The sequence below is a fragment of the Simochromis diagramma genome, unplaced genomic scaffold (assembly GCF_900408965.1).
Source record: "Simochromis diagramma unplaced genomic scaffold, fSimDia1.1 OVJJ01000365.1, whole genome shotgun sequence".
Classification (NCBI taxonomy): Eukaryota; Metazoa; Chordata; class Actinopteri; order Cichliformes; family Cichlidae; genus Simochromis; species Simochromis diagramma.
In genome coordinates this window covers 513,126-533,390 of record NW_024387230.1, presented here as the reverse complement: position 1 = coordinate 533,390, position 20,265 = coordinate 513,126, and the positions used below count along the sequence as shown (strand labels likewise).

The 20,265-nt window shown below is 36.9% G+C and overlaps 1 protein-coding gene across 1 annotated transcript in view; it reads right to left on the bottom strand.

The window, feature by feature from the left end:
* LOC120746869 (myosin heavy chain, clone 203-like) overlaps positions 1-20,265 on the bottom strand; it is a 94,144-nt gene that overhangs the window by 42,551 nt on the left and 31,328 nt on the right. Inside the window, exons 7-11 of the mRNA XM_040052372.1 lie at positions 14,707-14,763; positions 14,476-14,550; positions 14,009-14,110; positions 13,723-13,833; positions 11,586-11,699 (exon numbers count right to left, since the gene is read on the bottom strand). Coding sequence (XP_039908306.1) covers positions 11,586-11,699; positions 13,723-13,833; positions 14,009-14,110; positions 14,476-14,550; positions 14,707-14,763 — 459 coding nt within the window. The remainder of the gene's footprint in view (positions 1-11,585; positions 11,700-13,722; positions 13,834-14,008; positions 14,111-14,475; positions 14,551-14,706; positions 14,764-20,265) is intronic.

Sequence of the window (20,265 nt, the reverse complement as noted above, 5' to 3'; positions counted from 1 at the left end):
TTCATGTCAGCAATAAAGCTGAGGTTTTGATTTACAATTCTGTGTTCGAGTCCTGCGCTTGGATCCTCCTCTCTGCCTGCCCGCACACAGAGCCCTGACAAAACCACCCATACCCTAACACACATGGGGTCAATAATCCAACACAGGGCATCAAAAAAACATGAATAAAATACTGTATTTCCCTCACTATAGGGCACTTAAAGTATTTTAAGTTTCTTTAAAAAATCGACGGTGCGCATTATGTATGAATTCTGGTTGTGCTCACTGACCTCTAACCAATGTTATGTGGTACACAGCGCTCAAAAATCTGTCAAAAAATCTTTTACGACTTTGGTAAGCTACGAAGCAGCACTGCTTGATGGATTGTCGAAGCATTACGGCTGCCGTAGTCAGGAGCCTTGCAGAGTAATCCGGGTCCAAAACTCCATCCACTTCAGGTCCCTGTCACGGTGTTGGGTCATTTGACCCAGTGTTTTGCGTTTATTTTCATTATTATTATTATTTTGTTGTTGCTATTATTATTCTTTGTTCTAGTTTATGCTGATTGTGTGTTTGGGTTTACACCCTTTGGTTCTTAGAGGTTTGGTTTTGTGCTTCCTCTGTTTTGTGTCTGCCCATGTTTTCCCTCTGTTCTGTCTGTACCGCATCTCTGAGTCCAGTCTGTGCGTTTCCTGTTTTAGTTTGAAGGTCAGTGTATTTTATCAGTGTGTTCTGTTTGTGCTCTCCCTGTCTCATCAGTGTAATCAGCATCAGCCGTGTCTCCCAGCTGTTTCCTCTTAGTCCTGTTCATCTCTTGTATTTAGTGTCTGCGTCTTCCACTGCTTGTTGTTGTGTCATGCCCTCACTTTCACCGTGTGTTCTCTTTGCTACCCTGCCTGTCTGTTTAGTTTGTTTTTATACTCTCAGTTTGGTTAGTTTTCTGTTCGGTTGCTATCCAGCAATAAAGCTAAGTGTTTTGAGTTATGTTTGCCTCCGTGAGTCCTGGATTTTGGGTCCTCGCTCCCTGCCTGCCTGCACAGAGCCATGACAGTCCCAAAGTCAAACGAACACTGCAGCATCACTGAGAATTCAAAGCATTCTAAATTCTTCCATCTTTAATAAAATGATCAGTGTTGCTGTTTTACCAGGTGTAACGATGAAGTTTAACATCCCGGCATCCATGAAAACAGAATTTATTACATTTAACAGAGTTAGAAGTTAACAGGAAGTTAGCTCGCTAGTTTTCACTTAAACATGCTATACCATGTTTGTTTCTTTGTATTTTGATTGATTGATATATATATATAGATAGATAGATAGATATCTGCCACTGGATAAAATGAAAGATTTTTTTTTCTTTTTTTATCTTGTTCTTTTTCTTTGTCATGCTCATGTCATCCTTTTAGTCATCTTGTCTTTTCCATTCAATGATTTGAACTGCTTTTTTTTTCTTTTTCATTCTTGTCTCTTATTGATGTTTCTTTTGATTTTCCTACGTCTCCTGTTTTGCATCAGGTTTGTTTTCTGTGATTATCAAGTCAAAGGCTCTTGTTGGTGCCAGTATTTGTTTTGTTTGTTTTTGGGGGTCTTTTAGAAAGTTTAGGTGTTTTCATATATAATGTAATTTTTAGGATGTTTTCTTCCTCTTTGTGCTTCAGCCTTCTTTTTGACCACATACTTATTTATTTCCTTTTAATGCATTCTTCTACCATATTTCAAAGGCTTATGTCACAGGAAAACATAAGTGTCTCTGGACTGTTTTACCACATGCGTCTGAAATTTGATTATGCCCTTTCCCCATCCTCTACTGATATTTTTTTAGCATTAGGTATGAGACTTTATCAGAGGCAGACAGACTGTTTCACCTGTGCTTTCAAAGACTTGTAGACGTAGTGCATCACATCAAGGTCTGCACCAATAAGCTGAACTGAATTTACCTGAATATTGATCAGTGAAAGAGGATCTGTATCCTCAGGCCAAGTTCTACAAAAACATTTAATAAAAAGGATTGGATCTGCCCCCGTTATTGTCTCCTCCTGAAAGCTCCCAGCTGCACTTTACGGTCTTCTCCTTCTCCCTTCAACTGCTTCACTCAACTGCCTCCATCTGCATGTCTCCTGCCACATATCCATGAATCTACCTCTACTCCTCGGCACATATCTAAACCATCTAAGCTTCTCCTCTCTGACTTTATCTCCAAACTGCTGAGTTTTGTGTCTGATGTGCTCATTTCTAATCTTGTCCATTTTTTTCAATCCCAGTGAAAATCTTAACATTTTCAACTCTGCCACCTCCAGTTTTACAAGTCAACATAAACACACACAGATATTTTTAGAGCCCTACCATCATGTGGTGCCAGAGCAAACACATTTTATTCTATAACTAAGTTACCACAAATCCAAAACAGAGTGATTTTGCCCAATTAACATAAAGAAAACTGGATCGTCTCTAAACATGAAACAGAAGACATTCATTCAACAATCACCAACCAGCCTCCATATATACCACACACACATTACAGTACGAGTTCATAGCTTCAGCATATAAATGGTAACAATGTTTCAATCCTTTACAAAAACACACAAACTACTACTTACTTTAGAATTTCATTTTTAGACCTTGTGCTCAAAACAGTCATTGAAAAAAAATTCTCAAATCTAAAATCCCAGCTGTTCTCATCCTGCTCCTTTCTTGCCTTCCTTTTTTGAGTACTGCTTTTTGGGGGGGCTTGTTAAAGAGAATTTCTAATTTATGTTGCAGGTAGACTGATGAACTACTCTGACTCACAGATCATTTACTTCCCATCATGCCACTCTGGCATGAAAGGTTTACAGAAAAGCCGCCTGTTTTTAATACATGCAGAAACCTTGAAACACTGGTTTCAGTGTTGACTTCACTCACATGTGACTTCATTAACACATGCCTCAACACAATTTCATCACAGATCTCAGATTAATATCTAAAAGGCATGACAGTAGTAATTAGACAACCGTATAAGATAATAAATATATATATATATATATATATATATATATATATATATATATATATATATATATATATATATATATATATATATATAAAAACACCCAGCACACCCCTGCGGGCGGTTTATCCTTCAAGCTCGGGTCCTCTACCAGAGGCCTGGGAGCTTGAGGGTCCTGCGCAGTATCTTAGCTGTTCCCAGGACTGCGCTCTTCTGGACAGAGATCTCCGATGTTGTTCCTGGGATCTGCTGGAGCCACTCGCCTAGCTTGGGAGTCACCGCACCTAGTGCTCCGATTACCACGGGGACCACCGTTACCTTCACCCTCCACATCCTCTCGAGCTCTTCTCTGAGCCCTTGGTATTTCTCCAGCTTCTCGTGTTCCTTCTTCCTGATATTGCTGTCATTCGGAATTTTAATTTGAATAATATGAAACTAGATGAACAGTGTGAGGATCACCAGAGTTAATATACAATATGTCATCTGGAGGCTGTTGAAAGACTAAATTATGTCTTTTCTCATGGGGCTGGTGAACAGTAATTTGTTAATAAACAGTAATGGGATTCTTGTGAAACTGAAAAAAGGTTTAAAAATTACTCATAATAATTTGTATTTTTATACCTTTTTTACAGTCTGGTCCTGGGGAAAAATGCTTTAGACAAACCCATACAGTGGGGTAAAAAGTATTTAGTCAGCCAAAAATGTAAAATCAGATGCAGTCTGTTCACACTAACCCAAACAACCACCATCTTCATTTCATGCAGCACTGGTCCTGGCTAAGCTTCGTCCCCTGGTGAACTCATCAATGGACCCACTTCAGTTTGCCTACCAGCTTGGCACTGGAGTGGATGAAGCTGTCATTCATCTCCTACATTTTTCTCTCTCTCACCTGGAGACCATTTCTTCACTGCTTCAACACCATTCTTCCCACCAAGGGCGTAGATTTGGCATGGACGGAAGGGACATGTGCCCACCAATATCCAGCGATTATTGAATTGTCCCCACCAATAATTTGATCTCTTCGAGTAAAGAAAAACAAAACCGATAGAAATAAAAAAAGCGATCTGTCAACGTCTCATTCACCCAGCGGTGCAGAAAGAGTTAAATTACGTTCTCTACTGGAGTCCTACATCATGTGACAAATATGGCCAATGTGATTGGCTGTGCCTTTTAGTGAGCTCTGCTTAGTTTTAGTAGCGGCAATCCTGCGCTGCGAGGACCTGCAAGGAGGAGAGGAGGATGGCAGCAAAAAGAACCTGGATATAAGAAAGCATTTTTCAAAGAAACCTGTAAGTCACTTAAAGTCAAGTTCACTCATAAAATCTGTCCATCATAATAACGTTACAGGCTATGCAAGGGAATACATGCCAACCCTCCCATTTTTTCTCGGACAATCCCAAATTTCAGTGCCCCTCTTATTACTCTTTCTGGGTTGCAAAATAAACTTTTAAAAAATTTTCAGGCAAGAATGTAGCTGTGCAAACTTCAAATATCTGAACCGGGGAGAACAGCAAACTCCCGGCACATCGTTTTAGGCTTTGGCCCACATCAGTCTAAAATTGTATGTAACCATGAATAACGTGTTGCCATGTCCACCAGGAGAGACTGGACAGTATAGATGTAAAACAAATATGCCAGCAGTTTATCTCAGTTAATGAGAGGAGAAAGCATGTGTTTGGCTCCTTCACATAGTGGACATTGAGTTGTTGTTTGGGACACTGTTGCTGTAACAGTAGTTCATGTTTAGAGTAAAAAATCCCAGCTCACTGACTTGATAGGGGCAATAGTGTGCATAAAATGTTGCATAATTTTGCTGAGAGATCTTTTACTTTGTGGTAATCTTAGATGAGTAGTTTTATGGACAAAAACCACCAGGTCATTCAGTGTTTCCTTAGTGCTAATGTGTCAGAGATGTTGGTGTAACTGAAGTAATGATGTTAAGTTCTTAAAGTCATATTTAAAAGCATGTAGAATAGCATATGTAGGCAAGTATATTTCTCCTTTTTTTTAATCAAGAAGCAAAGACGAAAAGGAAAAAAAAAGAAACAGGGCAGGGTTCGGTGGTTGAATCATCCGTCCCCACCAATGCCAAAACCAAATCTACGCCCTTGCTTCCCACAGTCCTACTGGACAAGCTGGAGAACTCAGGAGAGGACCATCACCTCACAACATGGATACTGGACTACCTCGCTGACCGACCACAGTATGTGGTCTCCACAGGAAAGGAGGAAAGGGCAGAGCAGGCTGTACCTCCTGTTGAGGCTCAAGTCTCTTGGAGTGAATGGGCAACTACTGAAGACCTTCTATGGTGGCAGACAGACAGACACACATCCAATACACCATAATAGCCTTTGCTTAGTGTCCCTTATGTACAATATTACAAGTGCAATTTTTCTGATGCAACATAGTTTTTTTTTATATAGTACTTCATTCCATTTTATATAGTATGTTATTCTATTTTATCTTACTCTATTCTATTGTTTTTCTTCATTTTTGCGGCTCATTACTCTGCACTGTCCACTTTCTGCCGTGACCAAACAAATTTCCCACATGTGGGACTAATAAAGGTTTATCTTATCTCATCTTACCTCTTCTGCAGCTGCAACCACATGTGTTCCTCTCCCTGCTGGTCGTTAGGAAGAATGCACTTTTAATGCATTTCTGAATTAACATCACATTTCTAAACCCAGAAGCTAAGTCCATCTGTTCTGGATATGTAGTTCATGTGTTTAATAATGCAAAGTATAATGTAATAATGTAATATATGCTTTGTTAATTCCCATAGGGAAATTACTCCTCTGCATTTAACCCATTCACTCAGTGAAGCAGTGGGCAGCCACCCATCCAGAGCCAGAGGAGCAGTGTGTAGGGACGGTACCTTGCTCAGGGGTACCTCAGGGTAGCCGTTCAGTGGATTCGAATTTAGTCAATTTATGAATCCCCGTTTAAGAGAAAGATCAACTATTTTAAAAATCCAATGCAATTACACTCATAATATTTTCACTTACCAACAACAAGCTGAACTGTATGGCGTTATTTTTGTTCCACTATTCTGAGCGCACGTAAAAAAAAATTTGAGCGCAAGTAAAAAAAGTTTGCAGGTGCAAGTGTTGCTCTTTGAGGAGAAATTTATTTTGAGCGAAGAAAAGCTGAATTTGAGTGAACAAAATTCATTGCTGCGTCCAAAAAATTTATTTCAGTGTTTGCTATTATTCACACACACACACACACACACACACACACACACACACACACACACACACACACACACACACACACACACACACACACAATAGCAGCCCCTCTCGCTCAGTTTTTGCATTTGCGCTCTCAACATTTCTGCCCGTGCGCGCTCAACTCTTTTTCTACACCGTTATATTTGTGCCACAAAACCAGCCAATCACAGACTTGGATGCAAAAATATCTGATTGGCTGTTCTGGTCTCCAATCAGCTCGAAATGACGAAATGCAATATCCCATAATCCATTTTGTCCACTGCATCAAACGATGCAGTGGCGGAGGAACACGGAGTGGCGGAGTTTGAAATATTATTCTTTCTGGGTCACAAAATAAACTTTTATGATATTTTCATGCGAGAATGGTGCTGTGTGAACTTCAAATATCTGCTCGATTTATCAAGACATCACATATTTGCAAAAGTGCTCTAACGTTTTCGGAGATGCCTGACAATACTACCAACACAGCTAAAAACAATGTCGACATGCAGAAGACATAATGTGGATTGCACAACACTGGTCACTACATTCTTCATTTCCGGTTAATACTTGTACAGCTGCTGTTATTGTGTATATATTTATTTATATTTCTTCATACATTCTTATATAGTTCTATATTGTGTATTTTGTTGTACAGTTATTTTATTTTCAACTTTAATTTATATATTTTATCTTATTCCTTCCTAGTTAAATTTACCCTTTTTAATTTTTCATATTTATTTCCTATCTTATTCATAGCCTTTTCCTTTTTGTTTTCTTTAGGTCACGAGCAATTGTCCAAGCATTTCACTGCATATCGTACTGTGTATGACTGTGTACGTGACAAATAAAATTTGAATTTGAATTTTGAGAACTACTCCCAAGACATTAGGTAAATCCTGCAAAAAAAAAAAAAACAACCCTGTGTTTAAAACAGATTAAATAGTGACCAAACAAATAAATAAACATGTGTCCCACTTTTACAATTTAAATGCTCTGCAACACTTTTTTTTTGCTGCAGGTAAAATTGACCCCGTGGTTGTGCCGTACACTGACGTCATCTACGCACAAAAATGCAGAAGAAAAGGTTAACACACATACACAGAGACCTTGTTATTAACCTAAAAAAAATAATAAAATAAAATAATAATAATAATAATAATAATAATAGCACCAATTCAAATGTAATCATTGAGTCCCACAATCCAGAATTGACTCATATCTTTTTTCTTTCTTTCTTTTTTTTTTGAGTCATATCAATAAAATAATCCCCGTGTCTCAGGGGTAAGCATGCTCATTTCCTTTCTGGTCATTTGCATCTTTTTTTTCTTTTTTTGTTAGGTCGACAACTGAGGAAGAGGTCCTTGATGTTAACATCTAAGGCTGCATATAGATGCGTTTGCACACACACGTCGTGCACTGTGCTCACTTATAAAGCCGACAGTTGATTTAAGTAACTTTAAGCTGAGATCGATTCTGACTTTTGCTTTCATACAAAATGGAATGATAACACCCACTGCATGCTCATAACATGCTTCAAATACAGAAATTTGTACACTATTTAAATATTTATATCTACTTCTATACTGTTTTGTACAGCCACCCTCATCTGATCTAAAAATACATTGGAGTTTGTTGACCTGTATTTCAGCTACATTTATAAAACTATACTTTTTAACAATATTTTTCTTATTTTTAACAAAGAAAAATACAAAAAAGTACCTTATATTTGTCAGCATTTAAATGCTTTCATATGCATTTTTTTAGTACAAACGTTAAACCTTTAACTTATCCTGCTGTCATAGTCACAACAGTATTGCCGTCATTGTCGATTAATATAAATGCATAGTTAGAACTGACTTACACATTTGACAAACTGATTCAGTGATCAACCATATAATACAAATACATTAAATCACTAAAAACCATCATTATATTTATGAAGTTTTCTGTTTGTGAACATGGACTTAACACGGAATTAAGACCAGCAAGCCAACAGCATTCAGGGTAAAAGGCCTGCCATTGACACACCCCTGTGTGTTTGTACACTAAAAAAAAAAGGAAATTGCATTGTTTTTATGTGTACAAATGTGTAACTTGTAATTTGAAAAAAAAAATTTCACGTTTCTAGTTAAATCATGTATCTGCATCAAATTCAACAACTTAATTTGTTCTTGTTGAGATGACATGATGCAATCTAGTGAGAGTGTTTAGTTGCCTGGACGAAGAGGAAGACAACTATACACACACAATGTGTATGCTAGTACTATTTATGTGGTTTAATCTATAAGGACAGAAACGTACAGAAAATTCAGCACCAAGCAGCTTGACAGCTTGGTGGCGTGGTGGTTACCTCACACCAAGAAGGTTCTTGGTTCAAATCTACAATCAGGCTAGTTTCAAGTGGGTTCTCTCTGGGTACTCTGGTTTCCTTCCACAGTTAAAAGCCATGCATTTAGTAGAGCTAGGTTAATTACTGTTTCCAAATTACCTATCAGTGTGAATGAGGGCAAATGGGTGTCTGTCTCTTTGTGTTAGCCCTGCGTTGGACTGGCGACCTGTCCAAGGTTAACCCCACCTCTTATCAATTTTGGGTTATGCCCCAGCCCCCCTGCAACCCGGATAAAGATAGGAAGATAGAGTGGAAGTTGTTGTAAAACCAATACATTTGTTGAACATTATGTAATACAAAGGCAACATGTAGTATTTAAGTGATTAAGCTGTATTGGGATAAAAGTTTGTGGCGGAGGTGTGGTCCCGGGCGCTGTTGCAGGGGAGGAGTGGTGCAGTGAGCTCAACGGGGCGGTGCTGGAGAAGCAGGTGAGAACAGCTGATGGCGTTTGGGCTGATGACGGTTTTGCTTCCCCTTTTTTAGTGAGACGGGAGAGGAGCGGAGTGGACGGCGGACTGTCAAAACTAATAACAAAAGCTCAGAATAAACGTTGCATCTGCAATAACGTACCGTGTGTGTCTGTGCGTGTGTGTACGTGGGGAAAGTGCCTCCCACAAAGTTATTCAATAGTTTTGGAATAAAGTGACAAAATTGTGAAGGATTAAAATATTCCAAGAGCTCAACTTAGTTCATCTGAACATGTTTCAATCACGTTTTCTGAACACAAAATGCATAGGTTTATTGAATATGAATAAGTTGTGTTGTTTTAACTCAGTTTTTAAAGTTTATGCCAAAGCAAAACAATTGTGTGCAACAAATTACACTATTGAATTAAATGAATCCAACATGTTCTTTTTTTCCAGTGTAGTTTACACAAAAACTGGATCTCTTTTAATCACAGTTTCCTCCAAAGATGTGAGATGCTGTCATAGATTTCTCTGCTGCTGTCTTTGGCTGAATAAAAGATGATATACACACAAAAACCAAGTGGTTAAACATTTATTTTACCAATATGATCTGTAAATCATTTGCTTTATTTTTCATATTTTAGTGTGAATCTAAAAAAAAAAAAAAAACACTCTTGGCTCACTATAAATTTCCAGTTTTCTTTCTCAGTTGTTGTACTTTAGTGCTGTGATAATATGACACATACAGAGAAAACAAGACAAACAGAGGTTTGGGAACAAAGAGGAAACAATCTGAGCATTTTAGATCCAGACTACATGAACCGTATCCATACCCTATGGCATTGTACTTATGTACTTGACTCATACAAACTCAGGACTATAAAATAAATCTTTAACTATTTTACAAATATACAGATGTTAAGTAAATCCCATTTCCAACTCCCATTTGAAGAGCTCCACTTCTTACTCAGCTTCCTCCCTCCTCTGTTCATCTTTTACCTGCTGCTGGACTTCAGTTACTTTATGTTCAAACTTGGAAGAGAGAGAAGGGAATATAAGAAAAGAGGCTAATCTGTAATGAACGCCTACATAAGTTAAAGCAGAGCAGTCTCCCCCTGCTGGTCATAGAGGTTGAACAAACTTTGCTCCATTAGCTTCACTTTTCACACCCAGACCAATAAAAATGCAATTTGCCTAAATTAGCTGCAGCTCCTGCTACACGCAGCCACTTTTAGTAGTAGTATAGGTTAGTAATAAACTGAACTGAACACATGTAAATGAGGTGGGACCCACAATGTGTAAAAATGGCTGAGAGGCAGAAAATGAGGAAAACAAAATAAAAACAACAGTCTCATCAACGATGACTTACTGAGGATGAATTAATCACTAAAAGTAACTTCATTAAAGGATAAGTCAAATTAGAGTATGTATGTATACACTGTGTATTAACAAATATAAAACTGATATATTCCAATGCAATTTAACAGAAAATGATTAAATCATATATTAGATAGTTTGATGAACTTTGGGTTATTTGAATAACTTTGTCTTTCAATGAAAAATCAGTAATGAAGACCTTGACGAATGCAGCTAAATTAAAGATATGAACCCTTAGTCTTTAGTCTCAAGCTCCTTCGTTCAGGACTTCAGGGCCATCTCAGCATCCTGCCTCCTCTGCTTCTCTTTCCCAAGCCTCTGCTGTAATTTAGCTACTTCCTCATTCAACTGGGACAGGAGGGAAAAAGGTAAAGGTACACTTATAAGAGTTTCTACAACATAATTACATACTGTGATGAGAAAAAAAAAAGCATGTTAACTTTTTATTTTGCATTAGAAATATTAGATATTAAATCTAATGAACAAAATATGAACCTCTATGTTCTCGGCTTCAAGCTTCCTATTTTTGGTCTGCAGCTCCTTCTCACCTCTTTATCTTCTGTTTCTCTCAGCGCGAAGCTCCAAGAGTTCAGCCTCTTTTTCTTTTAACTTTTCATGGGAAAGAGTGAAACAATGAAAATTGACTCATTTAACAGAACAAAACAAATATTAAATATTTAACCTGATTATTTCAGTTTATGTAATTAATGTAAACATCAGTAATGAACTTTAAAAAAAGACATTAAATAGAGACAGTCATTTCCAGAGAGAAACTGCAGTTAAAATATAATATTTTCGAAAATGTTTTGTATTTGGAGTAAAATTCAAACCTGAATGCATAAAAGAAGGAAACAGATATAAGGTAATAAGTTAATATAATAATAATAAAAAAACATGAAAATAAAATTACCTCTTTACCGTTGGTCTCCAGCTTTGTTTTCAGGGATTCCACGTCCATCTCAGTATCCCTCCTCTTCTGCTTCTCTTTATTAAGTAGACGTTGTAGTTTTGATACTTCATCATTCAGCTGAGTAAGCAGAAAAAAATTAAAAGTTGTGGTGGTTTCAGGTTGTTTAATGTTTTCAAAGAAATATTTTAACCACTATGTGCTGTGTGTGTTCTGTCAGTAAGGGTACTCACAATAAAGATTATTGAGAAATTAACAGTTCGAATAATTCTATATACCCTCAAACAATCGGCTTCTTCATCATAAGGAATGAAAAATTCACCTCTTCATTCTTTGCCTCAAGTTTCCTCTGTGTGGTCTGTAGCTCCTCCTTATCTCCCAAACACTTATTTTTTTCAACACGAACCTCGAGGACTTCATCCTCTAGCTCTTTGACCTTGGAGAAAAGGAAAACATCAGAGTCATTTTTACTAAAAGGGAAACGCTTCTGTATTGTACTGTGTAAGTCATCTATCTGTTCAGTTAGGGAACATATTTACCAACCAAAATGATGGAATAAAGCTGGTATTGAGTTCATCAAAAAAATTACTACAAAGAACAATATCTACTTTAGAAACGTCTGTGAAGGTTCTCAGTCATCCAGGTCATCATGGTCTAGGGAGCTTGGAAAGAAAAGCGTCTGGACTTGTTTAAGTTGCTTGAAGACGTTTCACCTCTCATCCGAGAAGCTTCTTCAGTTCTAAGGTCAAATGGTGGAGTTTGGGTTCTTTTCTTTTTTTCTTAGTTTTTTCTTTCCAAGCTCCTTAGACTACTCTAGAAACACCTTAACAATTTTAAAAACAAAAAAATATGTGGCGAACAGAGAGATAGTCACGTCCAGAGAGAAATACATATAACTGATTGATGAAGTGTGAATTAACCCTTTAAAGCCAGTCGGAGCGGGCACTATCCCCTTTTTAATCTAATACAGAGTTTCATTGTTTTATATGTGAACCTCACCTTTAAACATTTTAGTATTAATTCAAATTTGTCTTTAACAATTTGTGTGTGTAAAATTTTTACTTTCGAGAGTGTGACTGTTATTAATATTGTGTTCTTTTCAGTTGTTGGAAGATCCCTCAACTTAAATTCAGCTGATCAGTATGTAGACTATGCATTTTAAATAGGTTGTGATGGATGATTGTATTGAATAATCTACTAGTTTTGAAATTGAAGCAGCAGAAAATGACTAAGTTGACCCTACTTAACCCTTTAAAACCGGTCAGAGCAGGCACGCTCCGTTTTGCGTAACTATTTTTAAATCCCGGTAGCTCTGCAACCACGTGAGCTAGCGCAACAATTTTTTTTGCATATGAAACCGGAGGAGTTGTACTTACATCTTATGCCATCAGCTTGCCCTAGGTCACAGTTTCCTTCCACATATAGCTTTGCAAAAATTGCATAAAAAGCACTTGCAGCAACAAAAACATAATATTCCAGTAACACGCTTTGCCGATCCAATCAGCTGTTCATAACACTACGTTGGAATAGATGTCAGCGCGAACTATCGCATGTCCACCATTAACAGCCCGAAACTGGAAGTGAAATCATTTTTGCAGAAATGTAGTTTTTTACCATCAGGGCCTCATAAGCCTATACTGGTGTTTTTAAAAGTTATGTTTGACTTTATGACTTTCTGTGTCGTTTCTGGGATGCTTAGAAGTCAAATTGACCTGCTGGAAATAGTTTATTTTGATGAATATGCTGTTTTTTTTGCAAAGTTGCATTATATTATTTATTTTCGTTTTTCCTGCAGTATATGAAAATTGGTGTATTTCAAAAATAAAACTATGAAGACACTCAAAATAAATTTCCTGTGGTAGGAAACTATTTTGTGCAACTTTTTGTATTTACAGTTTTGAGGGATAAGCTTCTTAAATTTCTCTAACTAGAAATATATGTTAAAAAAACAAAAATGATTTTCAATTTTTTGTAGTTTATTGCACTTTTTTGCAATTTATGTAATTACTATGCACTTAATGCCTGCATATTATTTAAATTTGGGCTATAATGGTTGTATTGATGTATAGCAGCTTGAAATGCTCCCAAAAATGGCACTACAGCATGTAAAAATATAATATAAGCTCTGGCGGACTTGGTTCTATGGTAGGTCTTAAAGGGTTAATACAGAATCAATATAACAGAATACATTGTGAAATGGGCTAATGAAATATTTATTTACTCACCGCACGGAGCTTCATGACTTCATTAGTTTTGTCTTTTAACTTGGCATTCATGTTGACGCTACGCTATGCTACCAATATTGGCAACAATCTTAGCACTGGCAAGTAGCAAAATGTTGTTGTTTCTATTCCTCTTTTTGAAGGTGGTTGATGGACTCATATAAAAATATTCAGTGCATAGATATAATTTGATATAAAACTGAATATATGGAAGTAAAAGAAATAAAAGACACTAACCTTTGATTGGCTGTCCTCGAGCTCTGTCTTCAGGGTCTGCAGGTCTTTCTCCAACGATTCATATTTAGAACAAGGTGATTGGACCCTGTGTAAACCTACATTTTCCTCCAACTGAAAAATAATTGAAGAACCATGTTGTTGTATTAAGCTTAAAATGTGTGTCTCCTCACTCTGCTTTTAACAAAGGCTCAATTGCATAAAATGGCATGTGTTGTAATCTACCACAAACTTAATGGAACAGTGGTGATATTGTATGAGGAAGTTTGTGTTTGTATTTGAGAATTACTTTCTCCATCCTCTTGATAGCAAGGGTAAGCTTGGTGAACTTCCTTTGTGACTCATCCATCCCTTTAAGCGTGTCATTTCTCAGCCACTGAAGTCTCTCCAGCTAACAAAAAACAAACACAGTGGCTCAATATTACATTAGTCATACTGGTCATACTCCTAGAGCTTAGCTTAATGGCTACATAATGAATGGGGGGAAGAGTTGCCGATTTGTCTCAGCTCAAATATGCAGAGAGCAGTGACATGTTATCCATCCATCTTCTTCTGCTCATCCAGGCTTGTGGAATGGGGGCAGCAGTGTAAGCAAGAAAACTTGGACCTCCTTCTTCCCAGCCCCCTCCTCCAACTCTGGGGGAACATCAAGTGGTTCCCAGGTCAGGAGAGATATGTGTCTCCACTGTGTCCTGGATCTGCCCTGTGGCCTCCTTACAGTTAAGAGCAATGTTTTAATTTGTTATATAGAATTACCTGAGTCTTGAGCTCCTCTATCTCCTCATCCTTGCTCTTGAGTTCAGCTTGTGTCTTCTGCAACTGCTCGACTATCTGCAGGAGTTCATTCTGTTCATTCTCATCATGCAGCATCAGGACATCAGCTTTTATATCTTTACTTGGAGACTCATTGATAGGCATCTGCTTTTATTGAAGCACATGTGATTGAAAGAAAATTTAAAAGTCCTTTAATTTGTTATATGGAATTACCTGAGTCTTGAGCTCCTCAATCTCCTCATCCTTGCTCTTGAGTTCAGCTTGTGACTTCTATGTTTAAAAAGATCAGGAGCTCATTACACACGTGTTGAGGAAGTTGTTTCAGTTTATGCAAGTGGATTTTTTTAATGCTTTTTTTATGGTTTGCTTTTAGTGTACATCAGAATGAAACTACACTTGATGGCAGTGTCTTACATTCACCCTACAGAAATTAAAAGGTACTCTATGGTAAACCATACTATGAAAAAATGTTTGCATGAGTGCACCTTTACTTTTCTTTAGATTTGCACACACAAACGTCGCATCAGTGGCACTAAAGAGAAAGACTGAAACAAGCTGTCAAAAGACAAGAAAGCAACACCTCTAAAAACGTGTGTTTGCTTTACAACAGTCTCACTGTGATGGTTGGTAATTTTATTGTTGTATCTATCTATTTTTCTAAGTTTGTCCCACTATCATGCCTTTACACAAAGCAATGACCGTCATTCATTTTTACACCATCTGTAATTTGTTTTTAGCGTAGGCTGTTTGTCTCTCTCTCCTCCCCCTGTCTTTTTCCTGAGTTGCTCTCTTGGCTTTGTGCTTCTGATTCATCTCTGACTGAACTTTGTTGTTCAGGTTAGACTTCATTCTAACACGCAATTCTCTTTGTTTCTTTCTTCATCTGAAGTACACAGAAGAAATGTCCATTGTTTACTTATATGTTTGGTTTCATTTTCTGTTTCCCCTCAGCTAAAAGCCTCAGTTGAATTCCTCTCAGCTGTCTTATTTTCATTTTTGCTCCTCCAGATTAATAAGACCCAAGTTGGTAATCATTGATTAGTGTTTAGTTTTTTTTTTACTGTTTTTCTTTTGTTTACCTTGTATTTAATAAGAACAACGGCCCCCGAGACAACAGTACCGACAATACCGATGCAGATGACCGGAGAAGAAGTCAAATTCTCTGTGAAAAATTAAAGTGAAAAATTAAAGAAAATCATGAAAACAAAATAACTGCAATAATACTACTACTATTAATAATAATAATCTCCAATGTCAAAAAAATTGTTTCTTTATTTGTCATCTAACAGCCAGTAAAAAATAGCAAGTGAAGAAAAGCAGAGTTTTCTAAAGTATTTTTATACACATATAAACAAGTACTGAGCTTTAGATTTGAAAATACTTGTGTCAGGTTACCTGGGCTGAGAGGGAATCCAAACCAGTTTTTTAGGCTCATTTTGTTCTGTAAAACAAGAAGAAAATCGTCACATTAAAGAGATATACCTCTGCATTCATGTTGTGCTCAAAAAATGTAGATGTTTAAAAACAGCATTATAACTCAACTTGATGATCTATCAACAGTTAACTTTGATCAGAATAAATGATTTTAACTATTTTGACTCAAGAAAAGTTAGACTTCATGTTAATGATGTCGTAATTATTTGGCATAATTATGCTTTTACTGTTTCTTCTCCGTAGATGGCCTTCATTGCATTCTAGTGTACAGCATAGAGGGAAATTAACTATTACAATGTAGCTTGTTGTAAATTGCCTCACAAATAAGCAAATACACCTTAAATCACCACAAAATCTGCATCTGAGAACTACAGTTTTGCATTTTTGAGGCTACAAGATTAGCAAGATTAGTTAGAACCACAGAGACACACATTATGTTTCTATTATACAGTAAGTTGTGCAAACAACCAAACAACCAGTATTTACCTCATAAATGAAACTGATGCATCTGCTTCCTTGCAGTGAGTGAGGCTGTGCAGCATGACTCCTTCAGCACTGGTTAAAGGAAACACTCACCTGCAGTAACAGGAGGCGTGGTTTCTTCAGAAGTCTGATGAGAAAAGGAATGTGTGCCTGTCAGACAAACAATCAGTTGTTTGTGATCATGTGAGTGTGCGCATGTCAAAAGGAAACTTCATTAAATGCTTGTAATGCCAATGATATGGTCTGGTTGAGCAACTATTACAAACCTAAGGCCTTGACCTTTGACCTTGCCATGATGAAATGTTTTCTTAAGTGTGTCCATACTTTGTTTACATTTGTGCACACAAACATGTTTCCAGGACAGACACAAACTAACAAATCAACAAAGTAAATATGTGGCAAAAATGTTACTAATGGTTAAAAGTATTTTTTGATAATAAAAAATAAATAGATAAATAAATAAACGGGCAAACTATGTTCATCTGGTTTTGAATGGTGAATAATAATAATTCAATAAGCATAAATTATAACTGAAGTTTACGTCTGTTTTATTGTGCAGTAGCCTTTGTATCAGTCCTGGTGTTGCTTTCTGTTGTCCCATTAAAGAAAAGCGCTATACAAATACAGGCCATTTACCATTTACCATTATTGTTATCCCAGCTGCTTCATCTGTGCTTCACTACACGTTTTCTCTCTTTGTTAACCACATGCTTCTAGACTCATGCGCTGACTTCAGTAGAGCCAATACAATGTGGATGTTCTTCCAGTTTGTAGGATGATGGAAACAAGGAATAATAAATGCCACATAAAGTGGGACACCAGGTCACTTTAGTGCAGGAGCTGCAGTGTTTCAACTGACCTACAATCTACAACATTATATTACAAATGTACATAATGTAAAGACTCCAGAGGTGTAGTTCAAAAACTGATTTAGGTTTTAAAATTAATCAACTATATTTATCTGTGACAGTGTATCTTTTGTATCTTTTTTGTTTGTTTGTTTGTTAAGCTTTTAAAAGTAAAGTAAAAGCAAACATTTAATCTGTTTTGAGTGGAGTTTGTTAAACCTGTTTTCTGGTACTGTTTAGGCCAACAATTTGGAAATACTTGGAAATATCACAAAGGTCACATCTTAGTCTTTAAAATGAAGCATCATACTTGTTGGTTTGATTTTTTATTCAGAAACATAAACCTGTTTTACTCAGGTGACCAAGAAATGCTAGAGCACTGCAGCTGAAGAAAAAGCAGGAAACAAGTGAGAGCACTACATGCAATAACACAACTTTTGTTCATGTTATTTTTATTTTTTCATTTTGTCTTTCTTTTTGCATGTTTTTAACAACCATCGTGTCTTAAGCCCCTTTGTTGTTATACACAAGCATTAGGAAACAAAGCTCATCCCCCCAGTAACCTCATACTGTACAGTTTCTTTAAACTAAGCCACTTATCTATTGCAGATTCAGTCTTCCCAGCCTGGAGAAGGTCTACAATTTTGTTTCTAGTTTCCTTGCCTTCTCTACCCTTTCCTGTAGAGAGGACACCAAGCTAACACTAATTTTTGTGTTTTGTGTTTACTTAACCTCCTTTTCTTAATTTTTTTGTAATTGTTTAAATAATTCACATTTCATTTTCCATATATGACATTTCATTTTTAACATATGTGCTTGTGCCATTTATTTATGTTCTTCGGGGGGGATCACACTGATGACGTTAAAGTCCCAAAAAATTGCAAAAAACTGTATGCATGAAATATGCATTAATGTTTGAGGCAACATGTTGTCACAGAGACACACTTTATGTTTCTATTATACAGTAAATTATACAAACAACCAAACATAAAGTATTTACCTCATAAATTACACTGATGCATCTGCTTCCCTGCAGTGAGTGAGGCTGTGCAGCATTTGTCCTTGAGCACTGGTTAAAGGAAACACTCACCTGCAGTAACAGGAGGCGTGGTTTCTTCAGAAGTCTGATGAGGAAAAGAATGTGTGTGTTGCAAACAATCGGTTCTTGCGAGTCTCCACATGTTAAAATGAAACTTCATTAAATGCTTTTAATGCCAGCGTGATGTGATCTGGTTACGCAGCTGCTACAAACCTTGGGCCTTGACCTTTGACCTTGCTATGATGAAATGTTTTCTTGAGTGTGTCCATACCTTTTTCATTTGTGCACACAAACATGTTTCCAGGACAGACACAAACTGACAAATCAACAAATCTTAAATCTTAACATTTGATCAGTTTCATGTTTCACTGGAACAACACTGTTTTAGACGGTGGTGTCCTGTTACAGCTCACAGATTAAATGGGACCGGCTTCCATGGGTCCCATGTCTTCCCAAGTCCAATCTTTTTGGACATTATTGTTAGTGGCTTTGGCAATACACCTCACAGGTAACGTTAGTATAACAACATGTGAATGATGACAATACTGAGAAGTTGATGTTTATGTTTAGTATCTTGGTTTAAGATCTCACAGTGATAACACTTGTTAAATAGGGCATTACGATTTGTTTTGATGAGATTTGGTCATTAAGTATTGAAATGCACTTTGAAATTTAAACCTCATGATGTTAGTGGACAAATAAATAAATAAATATCCTTTCATTTTATCCACTGGCCGACTTTAAACCATGAAGCAAGAGGGCAATTGGGACGATTCAAGCTCTCTGGGATCAATAAAGATTGACTTCATTCCTTCAAATGGTTGTTGACATGCACTTATCTGGATCAAAGACTGACGAGCAGGCACAGAACAACTCTGTCATCCCTGAAGCCGAGCCACAAATGATGCAGGGATCCAGAATTTTCCAGAGACTGTGACATACAAAAATACCACAAGAAATCGTGTTTAGAGTAACTACAGTAGCTGGTAAAGCAATGTCCTCAATGTTGTTTTGAGTTAATAATTATCAGTTGAAACAATGAAGGTGTGCTCAACACTAAACAAACCACCCACACCCTAACACACATGGGGTCATTAATCCAACACAGGGCATCAAAAGACCATGAATAAAATACCGTATTTCCCGCACTATAAGGGGCACTTAAAGTCCTTTAATTTTCTTTAAAAAAATCGACGGTGCGCGTTATGTATGAATTCTGGTTGTGCTCACTGACCTCTAACCAATGTTATGTGGTACATGGTGCTCAAAAGTCTGTCAAAAAATCTTTTACGACTTTGGTAAGCTACAAAGCCGCACTTACAGTACGAGTTCATTTCAGCATATAAGTGGTAACAATGTTTCAATCCTTTACAAAAACACACAAACTACTACTTACTTTAGAATTTCATTTTTAGACCTTGTGCTCAAAACAGTCATTGAAAAAATTCTCAAATCTAAAATCCCAGCTGTTCTCATCCTGCTCCTTTCTTGCCTTCCTTTTTTGAGTACTGCTTTTTGGGGGCTTGTTAAAGAGAATTTCTAATTTATGTTGCAGGTAGACTGATGAACTACTTTGAGTCACAGATCATTTACTTCCCATCATGCCACTCTGGCATGAAAGGTTTACAGAAAAGCCGCCTGTTTTTAATACATGCCGAAACCTTGAAACACTGGTTTCAGTGTTGACTTCACTCACATGTGACTTCATTAACACATGCCTCAACACAATTTCATCACAGATGAAATGCACTTTTAATGCATTTCTGAATTAACATCACATTTCTAAACCCAGAAGCTAAGTCCATCTGTTCTGGATATGTAGTTCATGTGTTTAATAATGCAATGTATAATGTAATAATGTAATATATGCTTTGTTAATTCCCATAGGGAAATTATGAATATTTTCAGTTAACAACGACAAGCTCAACTGTAGTGCGTTTATTTAACTCTGCAACAAAAAATCTATAC